The sequence below is a fragment of the Anolis sagrei genome, chromosome 3 (genome assembly GCF_037176765.1).
Source record: "Anolis sagrei isolate rAnoSag1 chromosome 3, rAnoSag1.mat, whole genome shotgun sequence".
NCBI classification, from domain to species: Eukaryota; Metazoa; Chordata; class Lepidosauria; order Squamata; family Dactyloidae; genus Anolis; species Anolis sagrei.
In genome coordinates, this window is record NC_090023.1 from 23,903,984 (window position 1) to 23,917,925 (window position 13,942).

The window sequence follows — 13,942 nt, forward strand, 5'->3', positions numbered from 1 at the left end:
AAGGAGTATCTGTGTTAGTCTCTTGAAGCACTGAAGGAAGGGAGGGACACAGAAAAAAAATGACTGCAATTTCTCTAGTTCTGCATCTAAAAAAGTACTATAGGTTTTATATTTCATAATGCTATTGCAAAAATAAAAAACAGTTACCATAGTCTTCAGTGGTGTTTAATACCTATCTTACCTTCTAGCCTGGGGATTTGGAGAGTGAATCAGACCACCCACAAAATCTCGCTTTACTCTTGATTAACACCAAGTCAATTAAAAACAAAACTCACATAATTTATGACCTCCTCAAAGATGAGGGGGCTGATCTGGCATGCTTCACCAAAACTTGGCTGGCAACCTGGACTCAGGCATTCCCAACCAGGTACAGTGTCAATGAGCAGATGAGGGAAAGTGGGCTGGGAGTGTGGGGTAGCTGGAGTCTATAAAGACCATCTTACCCTGACCAGACTTCCTATTAGGCAGCAGAATCACATTGAGCATGTATACCTGAGTCTCAAAATAAGGGATAGACTGGAGATTCTGCTAATGTACTGTCCACCAAGCTCACTGAACTCGTCTCAGAGGTGTTGTTGGAATTAACCAGACCTTTGCTTCTGGGTGACTTCAACATACCTCTGAAGGTCAGTTTGTCAGGTGCAACCCAGAGGTTCATGGTATTCATGACAAACATGGGCCTATCCCAATTGGTTTCCAGACCTATGTATTTGTCAGGTTATAGATGCAGATTTCAGCAATACTTCAAAGTTGTCAGATCAGGGCTAGTATCTGATCACGGCTAGCATCACACCTACAGCCAATCCCTGCAGGGGTGGAGGACCTATTAAAATGGTTTGTCTTAAAGTCTAACAGATCCTTTGAGATTCCAGGAAGCTTTTGAGGGTTCTATAGCTGTTATCATCAACAATCCTGTTGAATCACTGGTCAATAAGTGGAATCAAAATCTTAACCAGGGCTGTTGACATGATCCCAAGCGTCCTCTCCCACCTGCTACTAACTAGGCTCCCTGGTATAGAGACTCTCGGAAATGAAACAAGAAGGATAATGACTACAGCCCAGATGGCAGCAAACTTGACTTGTATGAAACAAGACACAGTATAGAGGGCACCTCTGCTCCTTTAAGATGGCAATACATACAGTGAAGAAAGCCTTTGCTCCACATATTTTGTCTGTGAATTCACATCCAGACAAGCTATTTAGAGTGGTGAGAGGTTTAGCCCAAAGACCCTCTACTACACCATAGAGGATGATCTCTATCTACTAAGAAGGGGTGTGTATCCCTGTTGGTGCTTCTACAACTTTCAGTGGCTTTTGATACCATTAACCATGATATCCTTTTGGACGCCTGAGGAGTGGGAATGAGGTTGGGAATCAGAGGTACTGAGTTGCAGTGGATCCAATCATACATCTCATGCAGGTTTCATATGGCGGCACTTGGGGATAGTTGCTCCTCAAAAAAGGAGCTGTTATATGGAATCCCTCAAGGTGCTATTCAACCTCCTTGGTTTTTAACATTTACATGAAATCTCCAGAAGAGATCATCTGGAGGCATGAGGCAGGGTGCTGTCAGTATGCTGATGGCACCCAAATATATTTTTCTATGGCTTCAAAAACAGTTTTAGCTAAGGATAGCATGTCTCCTCTGAATGAATGCCCGAAGGAGGTTATTAGCTACATGAAAAACAAACAAATAAACCTAACAAATTGAAACTGAATAAAGATAATACAGAGGTGCTTGCCATTAAGGGTTCTAATCTAGGGTGGAAGGTATGTCAACCAATTCTGGACAAGGTTACCCTCCCCCCCCCCCCCAAAAAAAACTGTGTCCATAACTTGGGAGTGCTTTTGGAGCCGTCTCTCCAAATGTTAGCCCAGGCAGATGTGACGGTCTGGAGTGCTTACTACCAGCTTAGGCTAATATGCCAGCTGCATCCTTTCCTAGAATTAGAAGACCTGAAGATGGTAGTTCACATGCTGATAACCTCAAGGTTGAACTTCTTCAATGTGCTTTACATTGGACTACTTCTGTACCAAGTTCAAAAGCTCCAATTAGTTCAAAACATGGCAACCAGACCAGTTACAGAAACATTTAGGAATGAGTATACCACACCCATTTCTAAAGTCACTCTACTGGTTGTCAGTTCATTTTTGGACAAGGCACAAAGTGCTGATTTTGAACTTTAAAGCCCTACATGGCTTGAGTCCAGGTTACCTATAGGATCGCCTTTTCCTATGAAATCCATCCCAGATATTTAGGTCCTCTGTGGGGCCTCTACTCCATCCTGCCAGAACCCAACTGGCAACCATCACCCAGAGGACCTTTTCATTGGGCATCCCAAGGCTGTGGCATGATCTGCTAGAAGAAATCCAACTAAATCAGCTGTCGGAATTTAAGACACAATTGAAAACCTGTCTCTTTTGGGAAGCCTACTCAGTCACTTTTAACTATAACTTTTAAATCACATTCTATGTTTATTGTGCTTTAATTTTTTGTTTCAGGTATTTTAATATATTATAAAATATATGCTTTTATGTTTACATTTTAACTATGTTTTAATATATGATTTTATAAATTTATTTAACTATGTTGTGCCCTGCCTTGAGACAAAAGAAGAGGCAGACAATAAATACAATTTATCATTATTGTTATTATTTACTCCTCCCCACTCCTTTTGTGAGCTCACATCTGGAGTACGCTGTTCTGATGTGTCCTGGCCAAACTAATGTGAAGATAAGGCGATAGATACCCTTTCAATTTCATTTTTCCCAAATTCTGGAAAAGAGCTATTTGGTTTTAAAAACATTTTAAAATCTTCATCAAATATCATGATAAAATGTATATAAATGTTTATTTTATCATTTCATGCATTAAATGTGCACGAATAATCATAAAAACCCCTTGCATATTAATACATAAACAGATGAAACCAACACTTTTCTAAAAGAGTCTTAGCTGTCTTGCTTTAATAATAAACAACAATGCAATTTCATATTTATTACTATAAACTGGATTCAGTCTCAAATATACTGTATTGTAAAAATCAATTACTCATTTTTAAACTCTTCAATCTCCAGTTTCATAATAGTGGAATATTTTTTCATAAGCATAGGAAGGGTAAAAAACATATTGATTGGTGGAAAGCCAGGAAATTAATCATCAGCTTTAAAAAAACCCAGCTTTACTTAGGCAGCTCTTTTGAGAATAGTTCATTGTCAAATATTTTCAATCAGCCCAACACATTCCATATCCACCTAAATCTCAAACGACTTCAAGGAAGTCTGATGCATTTTGCCTTAAAAGCCGATCACATTTGTCAAGGAAGCGTGACATAAATGTGACTCTTGTTATCCTTCACTATAGTTACAAGGAGGAAATATCAGAGAACGCCATGTTGGAATGTTTCTTTCTCATAGTTCAGGGAGAACTTTTACAACTCCGTTCTAGTATTTTATATTTTTGTAAACACATAATCTGGTTCAGCTCACTTTCATTTAAGTTATGTCAACAGTACACCATGTAGATAAATATAGATTGATTTGGTTTCTGAAAAGTGAGAAATTGATGGCAGGAATATCTTCTTTATTCCAACCATTCCCAGTGTCTAGCACCAGCTCCAGTATATCAGGGCATTTTCCAAGTCCAGACCTAACCAATAATGATTGTGGCCCACCCAATGTAGTGTTTAGATGATGAGCGGTTTAGTCTATTTCTGCTTATGGAAGAGGGGGAGGGGAAGGATGTTGGCTAGCCCACCTCCACCACCATATGGATTATGCATGATGTATCTGCTGCTTGTGCCATGGAGCTCAATGACACTGAACACAGGTGCATGTGTAAGGAAATATCCCGCCTATTTTGGAGCTGGTTCTACCATTCTTTCATTTAGCCTTATTTCTACTTCTTCTGCATAGCTATTAGCTACATGTTCAAGGAATAGAAACAGGAAATCAAGGAATAGAAACAGGAAAGTAACTGTGGCTTATATGAGATCTGGGAAATATTCTCCCTGTTTCTCTATTGTTGTGGACCTTCAGATCATTTCTGACTTATGTCCACTCTAAGGCAAAAACCTGTCAGAAGGTTTTCTTGACAAGATTACCTCAGAGTTTGTCACTGATATCTTCTAAGGCTGAGAGACTTGCCCAACATTAATTGATAGGTTTTCATGGTGAAGTCCAACCCCCTGCCAAGAAGCAGGAATATTGCTTATAATAGGAGTAGCAGTAGTAATTATGGTTATCAGATCTCCAGGCGAAGTTGGAGATAGCCAACAGTAAAAATCTCCCAGTTTTGATGGACTCAGCTCTGGGCAAGTTTGTGTGCAAATCTCCAGCATAACTAGTGGAGCAGTAGTTTTCTATTATTTACAACTTGAAAAGATTCTCCAGGAGAAGCTTCCTCCTTCCCTTTTAGTCATTGTGGTGCCAAGGCTTACTCGCCATTTTGCCCTGCATCCACCTTCTGACTAGAAGTTAGCTACTGGCCTACAAACCTCAAAGCCTGGGATGATCCAAAACAGTAGCAGCAGTAGTGATAACAAAACTGCAACCTACCTCATGATATTTTTTCACCACTTTCCCTGGGGTGCAGGTACAGGACTTCCAATGTGTGAAGCTACACCCACAGTTTCCTCCACAACGTTGGACAAGAAGGCAGCGTGGAAAGAAAACCATACTGGTCTGCTTCAGTTCCTCTCTTATGTTGACAGAATAGTTCCTTGGTGTGCAGCTGTAGCGTTTCACATCATCATTCAGCTGATCCAAATCCACTAGAAAAGAAAGGGAGAGTTCCCATTGTTAAATAGCAATTCAACAAGGAGTGGACAAATTCACTTATTTCTGAATCATGTCATACATATGTGTGTATGTGTTTTACTATATCTGAGCTGATATATTTCTCAATAACATTTCTGAGATGTTTCTTTTTGTGACCTAGGTCAGAGAAAAGCTACTTCATAGAAGTTTCCTTACTTAATTCCCATGATGTTGCAGTAATAATATGATGTAGTAGTAGTCATTTTCTCTTCACATAGGATTACCAGATTCAGAGTCCCAACCTTTAGTCCTAGGGATGGTGTTTAGTGATGTTTGGGCAAGGGAGAAGAGAAGGATAACCCATCTGGAGAATCTATAGCAGCCATTCCAAACAAACTGCAGACACACACACACACACAACTTTAAAAACATTGCTCTTATTCTGAGATACCATCCCCTCACCTGATGGACCAGAGAAGAGGTCCAGACCCTGATATTCTGAGAACCCTGTACCACAATGGGGCTTGTGGAAATACCCTAGTTCAGATCTAGTTCGGATGTTTAGCACTTTTGAAGTGAGTTCCCACATGCCTGCTTGCTACCCTTCAAATATTAAGCATTCAAATCAAAAGGAGCCTTCGATTTTTAAGACTCAGATGTTTGGATGTAGTTGTGACGAAGATAAAATTCACAGGGCAACCAAGCCTTACTGAGAGGCGAAGCCAAACTTGTTGGCATGCCTCTCCAGCCAATCAGGGCTGACAGAGGAAGGAGGCCAAGGTGGAAATCATTCAGCTGTTAGGAATTGTGGGAGTTGAAGACCAAAACACCTGAAGGGCTGAAGTTTGCCCATCTCTAGTCTAGATGTCCCTTGATGGTGTCGGTACTATGATTTCTGTTCCTGTGTTATAAATGTCATTTCCTAATTGGTTCTGTCATAAAAACATGGTAAAAGTTTATCACACTGGGAAAACTTTGTCTTTACTCAAGGCACATCATCAGTTTGCTTTGTTGAGAATCCACCAATTTAACACAGTTTCTGCCACAAAAACAAAGTTTATGGAGTAGAACAACTACTTTAAAAGTAAGGACCACACAATGAAACAGGAAATAACATTTGCAAACCAGGAACAGATTTTCTTTAGTATTAAATTTAAAAAAAAACTTGGAAAATTTGCCTAAATTCCATGGTTAAGTTAAATGTTCTGAAATTTGGTGAGCTAAAAATGGTCAGTATGTTCTACCACTGTAGCAAGTTTCATCAGGATAGCTCAAAAATAAGGGAGAGAGAAGCCCCTCAAGTTTCCCCACTGACAGTAATGCTTTCCTTAATATGCATTTGAGACCGCCATTAATGAGGTACTTACAAAGTTTCACAAGTTTCATAAAGTTTCAATTATTTTTACCCCCAACATTCAGAAAGGACTTTAGAAACAAAGCTTCAGCACCCCCTACTTTTGAACACAGTTTAGAGCCATTTTATTGCACATGCCTACACAAGTTCAGTAGGTGTGTAGCATCTGGAAAAAAAAAAACCTTCTAGGCTACAGCTCTCTGAACCAAACAACAAGCAGGTTGGGGAAGATGGGATTTGTAATCTAAAAGGTAATTTCCCCAATCTCTGCTGTTGCTACTGTTTTCATTTTCAATGGCAGAAATATTAACTTTGAAACTGAACTGTGCAAATGATACTAATGGTACAGAATTCATAATCTCATGCCCCAACCACTCTAGGTTTCTAGTCTTGAAAGATCCAATATAGTTTTGAAAGTGTGCATGTGTTTTGCTAAGGACGGTATTCTCAATAAAGAATCAGAGAGCAAATATAAGCTGCTTCTTTAATATATGAACAATTGCAAGAGCATTGTTTGCTGAAACATGAAAATGGATTGAAACATCAGAGTGGAAGAATTGGTGCTTAAGATTGCTGAGTTTGCCCAAATTTCCTATATAACATGGAGCTTAAAAGATGAAGGCTTTGCAATTCCTGGTGCATGAGGGATAGGGAGAACTAGCTGGGTTTATGACAAAGAGCATATACGACATTCATTTAACAGGTCTATATGTGCTGCATCTCTCTGTAAAGGTTTGCCCTGTTTTCCCCAGAGTGCCAGCATTTCTACAAAGACGTATGTATTGCTTGAGATCTAACCACAAAATCAATGGGAGTTACTGGTGCACTCAAGCACTGAAAGAAAAGCTACCCCAGCGTACATAGCAAAAGGTGAAGAGAATAGAAAATTATTGATTACTAGGGCTTAACAGATGAAATTGTTTGCTCTCTTGTCATTCTTCAAATCTACTGCCTATCAGAAATGCTCATTCAAGCTAATTTGTCTTATAAACAAGAAGGGCTTTGCAAAATGCTTCGGCCATGTCCCTGACCACTAACGGTGTCATAAGAGTGCTTCCCACAAGCCAGCTTTAGCTGCCATTGCTAATTAGGTCTGTCCGCCATGTGCAAGTTGTGTTAAATTTAAACAAACAAAAGGGGGTCAGGATGTTATTTCTTAAGTATTACTAATATCACACACAGCAAAACTTCTTCAAAAATCATTCATATTAAAAATGAAAGTTAAATCCCTGGAGCTATCAAAATATAGCCAGTCCTCCACATTCACAACCATGGTAGTTGTGATATACAGAATGGTGGTCTCAGAGTTGTTTCAGTTCCAAGCAATGAAATCCTTTAAAGCAGTGTTTCTCAACCTAGGGGTCGGGACCCCAGGAGAGGGTCACAAGGGGGTGTCAGAGGGGTCACCAAAGACCATCAGAAAACACAGTATTTTCTGTTGGTCATGGGAGTTCTCTGTGGGAAGTATGGCCCAATTCTATTCTTGGTGGGGTTCAAATGCTCTTTGATAGTTGGTGAACTATATATCCCAGCAACTACAACTCCTAAATGTCAAGGTCTATTTTCCCCAAACTCCACCAATGTTCATATTTGGGCATATTGAGCATCCATGCCAAGCTTGGTACAGATCTATCCTTGTTTGAGTCCACAGTGCTCTCTGGATGTAGATGAACTACAACTCCAAAACTCAAGGTCTATGCCCACCAAACCCTTCCAGTATTCTGTGTGCCAAGTTTAGTTCAGTTCCATTGTTTGTGAATTAAGAATGCTAGTTGATTATAGGGGAACTATAAATCCCAACAACTATAACTCTCAAATCACAAAATCAATCCCCCCCCCAACCCTACCAGTATTCAAATCTGGGTGTATTGGGTATATGTGCCAAATTTGGTACAGTAAATGAAAATGCATCCTCCATATCAGATATTTACATTACAATTTATAACAGTTGCAACATTATGGTTATGAAGTAACAACAAAATAATTTTATGGTTGGGGGGGGGGGTCACTACAACATGGGGAACTGTATTAAGGGGTCACAGCATCAGGAAGGTTGAGAAACACTTCTTTAAAGATAAGTATCCAGCACTTAGCTCTGGACGTTGGATACTTGACAAGATAAACAGCACAGTTGCCACAAACGTTTGTTGAATAGGATCATATCTATCTATTTGTCAAGTGATACATACAATCATTACTGACTAGTTGTAGTTTTTGAATTAAGGGAGACCCACAAACAACATTTTGTAGTATTTTGTCCAAGAAATAAAAAATGCATGGGTAAGTAAGGCAATATGGCTTCCCCTCCAAATGGGGCGAGGCCTCTAAAACAAAGAACGCTTTCCTCCTTGAAGTCCAATTGTAAATTCTTTTCCCTTTTGGGGCCCAGTTGGTGAAAGGTCAACATACTATATTTGATCCAAATCTGCATGTATGTTAGTGGCTCTATATTGTAGCTCCATAACTGATTTCAATAGTCTTCTTCAAACTGGGCAATTTGTTTCACATACTTTTCATCTGTTTCAATGACATGCCACTCAACATTTCACAAATGAAAACCAGGACATGCAATGTCAAAGTATGATTGAGATGGCAAAAAATATTGATGAGAAAAAAACTCAAAAGCTAGGAGCTTTTGTTAGCCACCCCAAGTCCCTTCGAGGAGATGGTGGTGGGGTATTTGTTTACTGCATTTATATACCACTTTTCTCATCCCCGAGGGGATTCAAAGCAGTTTCTAACAAAATAGTGGCAAAATTTAATGCTGTACATATATGTGAAAAACAAAACATACTTTATAGGCAAAAACATATAACATATACTATAAATTAAGAACCTTAACCATATTACACATATCAACGTAAAACAACATATACATTCAAATTGCATCATTAAAACACATCAAAACAGTTATTTAAAATCACACAATCTGGGAGCATAAGTCAGGAGCCATTCCAACTGTCATCTGTAATTGTTCAGATGACAACTGGAGTACTGTGTCCAATTCTGGGCACCACAATTGAAGGGAGATGTTGACGAGCTGGAATGCGTTCAGAGGAGGGCGACTAAAATGATCAAGGGTCTGAAGAACAAAACTGCTCTTGGGAAACTGCTGAAAGAGCTGGGCATGTGTAACCTGCAGAAGAGAAGGCTGAGAGGTGACATGATGAGGGCTATCTATACATATGTGAGAGGAAGTCATAGGAGGAGGGAGCAAGCTTGTTTTTTTGCTGCCCTGGAGAATAGGATGCAGAACAATGGCTTCAAACTACAGGAAAGGAGATTCCATCTGAACATTAGGAAGAACATCCTAACTGTGAGAGCTGTTCAGCTGTGGAACTCTCTGCCCTGGAGTGTGGTGTAGTCTCCTTCTTTGGAGACTTTTAAACAGAGGCTTGATGGCCATCTGTCGGGTGTGCTTTGAATGCACTGGATGGCCCACAAGGTTTCTTCCAACTCTATGATTCTATGATGCTATGATTATTGCACTGAGATATCAATTGTTGTACTATCACTGGGCAAACACTTGGTCCCACAACCAGGATTTAATTTTCTTCCTAAAGACACAAATTTTTATTCATTCATTCATTCATTCATTTATTATTATTTTTCTTGAGGCCCCATCTACACTGCCATATACCCGACTCCAGATCATTTACTTTAAACTGGATTGAACGGCAGGTAGAGTCATGTAATCTAGTTAAAAGCAGATAACCTAGATTTATAAACTGGAGTATATGACAATGAAAAATCAGCTAGTCTGCTAGTAAGGGCAAGATTTCACACTTTTGCATTTTCTCTCCCTTGGTGAGTTAACTGAATACAAAATCTTTTTTACACTTTGAACTTAGTTTGCAGCAAATGAAGTAAAGGAAATGCAAAATGAGAAAAGAGAAAAGAGAAACTGGGACATTGAAAAGGCCAATGAAAATGTGGGATGATAGGATATTAATTGGGATTGCCTCTGTTAAATCCGGACAGTTGAAGGGTAACCAGATTGCATGTTGGTCCAAGCCATTCCAGGAAGGATGATTAGTATTCCTTACAGCACTTATTCAGCAAATCACGTTTAACAGCAGCCATATGTTTAACTGAGCAAGAGCTGAGGAGCCAGAGGCATTGGTTCTACCCACTGACAGCTTCCCAAACGAGCAGAGGCACAAGTGAAAGGCTCTTTAACTCCCACTTCTCCAAAGCAAACAGCAACCAAGGATTTTGTCAAGCCTTCTGCCTAGGCAGGCAAGTGAACATTTCATACACAACAAGTACAAACTATGTAGGCATATTCAGTTGCCATAGGACGGTAGACATGAACAGCCCTTTCCTTGTGTTGTGCAGAAATAAGGCAGATCGTAGCTGAGGTCCAGTTTCAGACACATAGCCACAATCTTTTGGCTACAATTTGTTACCTCATCTAATCCTTGAAACCCACCTTAAAATCCTGGTGCACCATTGATCCCTGGTGGAAGCAGACATATGCATCATTCTTAATGCCCTAAATTTTAGGGTGGGTTTCAAGGGCACTTACAATCATGGCCATAGTAGGTAAAGGTAAAGGTTTTCCCTTGACATTAAGTCTAGTTGTGTCTGACTCTGGGGTGTTGTGCTCATCTCCATTTCTAGGCTGAGCAGTGGGTGTTGTCCATAGACACCTCCAAGGTGATGTGGCCAGCATGACTGCATGGAGCGCCATTACCTTCCCACAGAAATGGTACCTATTGATCTACTCACATTTGCATGTTTTCAAATTGCTAGTTTGGCAGAAGCTGGGCCTAACAGTGGGAGCTGACCCCTCCCCCAGATTCTAACTGCCAAACTTTCAGTCTGCAAGTTCAGCAGCTCAGTAGTTTAACCTGCTGCACCACCATGGCCATATTACTCTGATTGCAAAAATGTGAATAGGAGACAGTTATAAAGTCATAACCCTAGCTTATAACATTTTAATTGTCTATTAGGATGCCAACCTATGTCTTTGTCCTAGCTGATAATAAAAGGCCCAACACTCTAATTCTGTTTTTATTGGCTTCTGTATGCCACAGGGCAGGGTTTCCATTTATATCAGTGGTTCTCAACCTGGTGTCCCCAGATGTTGTTGGCCTACAACTCCCAGAAATCCCAGCCAGTTCACCAGCTGTTAGGATTTCTGGGAGTTGAAGGCCAAAAACACCTGGGGACCCCAGGTTGAGAACCACTGATTTATATTGTTGTGGACTTAAACTGCTGTAGATTTGTGCAATATTTAAAACAACACCTTCTCTTGTCTTGTGATTTATGAAAGCTCTCTAATGGATAATTCTGAGTACTAGAAATATCATGGCTTCATAGATGGAGTCCACAGATGAAGTTAAAGTGGTATCAAACTGCTGTATGTATTTGATACAGATATAGTCTAATTATTTTTCTACTAGCTTTTTAAGGAAACTTGAACTTATGTACTTAGATTTTGTGAGAATTCTATTCAATTGGTAAGTGGGTAAAAACTAATTAGATAAATAAAACTGATGTGTAACTATGTGATGTCCTTCAGCTAAACTGCAAAGATGGTCTGCAAAGATTTTATCAGGCACAGTATAGTTCTTAGAATTATCACAAGGTTTGGGTTTTTAGACTACAACTCCCAGAATCTTCAATCAATATGCCTGATGTCCATGCTCTCTGGATGTTGAATTAAGGGGAGAAAATCCTTGCTTTTTGGTGGAATTATAGCTGTCCCTGTGAAACAGGGATAGTGGCTCATACAAGCTGGCATACCAATTACCTCCAAAGAGGAAGGTCAAGGAGTCTAAGCAGGAGGAAATTACGGCTGTCATAAAGGGCTGCCTTCTGCTAGAATCAATGGAATTGAGCCAGCCATGAATCTGCCTTCACAGAAATCCCATCATATATATTTTTTCAGAGAAAGGATTTATGTTGCAGAGATAGCTCAATGTGTGCCAAGCAGGGTGCAGCAACTTAACCCACAGTGACAGGCAAGTATGTGTATGTGTGTGAATCTCCATCCATGTCGCTCTTGCTAGAATGGGGACATCAAGAAGGACAGCTTGCTAATTTGATGAGTAATTTTTCATAAGGCCATTTTGGAGAATTATTGGTTTATTTTTTCTCTCTTCCCTTCTCCTTTCCTCCCTTATTCCTTCTTATGTGTAGTCTATATATATAAATTTGTTAGGGGCATCCAACGAGGAAACAAAACTCAAAACCCCCCCAACGAAACTTAACCAAAATTCCCATGCCCATAACACAACCCACAAGGTACAAACATATCTACTCAAAATGAAAAACAACACAACAACACACTCACAAAACGGCAAAACAACAAAACTCAAAAAAAACCAACGAAACTTAACCAAAATTGCCATGCCCATAACACAACCCACAAGGTACAAACATATCTACTCAAAATGAAAAACAACACAACAACACACTCACAAAACGGCAAAACAACAAAACTCAAAAATCCCCCAACGAAACTTAACCAAAATCCCCGTGCCCATAACACAACCCACAAGGTACAAACATACCTACTGAAAATGAAAAACAACACAACAACACACTCACAAAACGGCAAAACAACAAAACTCAAAAATCCCCCAATGAAACTTAACCAAAATCCCCGTGCCCATAACACAACCCACAAGGTACAAACATATCTACTCAAAATGAAAAACAACACAACAACACACTCACAAAACGGCAAAACAACAAAACTCAAAAATCCCCCAACGAAACTTAACTAAAATCCCCGTGCCCATAACACAACCCACAAGGTTCAAACATATCTACTCAAAATGAAAAACAACACAGCAACACACTCACAAAACGGCAAAAGAACAAAACTCAAAAAAACCCCAACGAAACTTAACCAAAATTCCCATGCCCATAACACAACCCACAAGGTACAAACATATCTACTCAAAATGAAAAACAACACAACAACACACTCACAAAACGGCAAAACAACTGAGCATGCACATTGGCGCCCAGTTGCAAGTTCCCTGGCACGCGCACATGGCCTTCCGGCCAACGTTCCCTCTGCGGAAACCATGCCCACTCCAAGCCCCGCCGCGCCGCTTCCCGCACACACACACCCCCTGCCGCACACACACACGCAACCCCACGCTCCATCACTCCCCCCGCCGCCGCATACACACACACAACCCCACTCCCCCCACCGCCACACACACACACACAACCCCACGCTCCATCACTCCCCCCACCGCCGCACACACACGCAACCCCACTCCCCCCGCCGCCGCACACACACACGCAACCCCACTCCCCCCGCCGCTGCACACACACACACAAGCCCACGCTCCATCACTCCCCCCGCTGCCGCACACACACACGCAACCCCACGCTCCATCACTCCCCTGCCCCAATCTTACCTCCTTTTACTTCACGCCACCTCCAAACCCCACCCCGCCCCTTCCTGCCCTGTCAAAATCTAGGAAAGACAGGAAGGAAGGAAAGAAGGAAGAAAGAGAAAGGGAGGTAAAGAAAAAGGGGGAAGGAAGGAAAGTTACAGGAAGAAGAAAAGGAAAGAAAAGGAAAGATGGAAGGAAAGAAAAGAGAGAGAGCAGAAGAGAAAGAAAAAGGGGGAAGGAAGGAAAGAGATAGAGAAAGAAGAGGAGAAGGAAAGATGGGAAGGAAGGAAGGAAGGAAGGAAGGAAGGAAGGAAGGAAGGAAGGAAGGAAGGAAGGAGGGAGGGAGGGAGGGAAAGAAGGAGAGAAAGAGGGAAGATTGGCCACAGCAACACGTGGCGGGTAAAGGTTGTTATTTCTATTATTATTATTATGCTATTGTTCCTCTGAGACCCTTTTAGGGGGAATG

The 13,942-nt window shown here is 40.7% G+C and overlaps 1 protein-coding gene across 1 annotated transcript in view; it reads right to left on the reverse strand.

Annotated features, from left to right (window-relative positions):
- The window catches only part of PDGFD (platelet derived growth factor D), a 223,008-nt gene that overhangs the window by 13,263 nt on the left and 195,803 nt on the right, over positions 1 to 13,942 (reverse strand). The window contains 1 exon segment of the mRNA XM_060771039.2: positions 4,558 to 4,772. Coding sequence (XP_060627022.2) covers positions 4,558 to 4,772 — 215 coding nt within the window.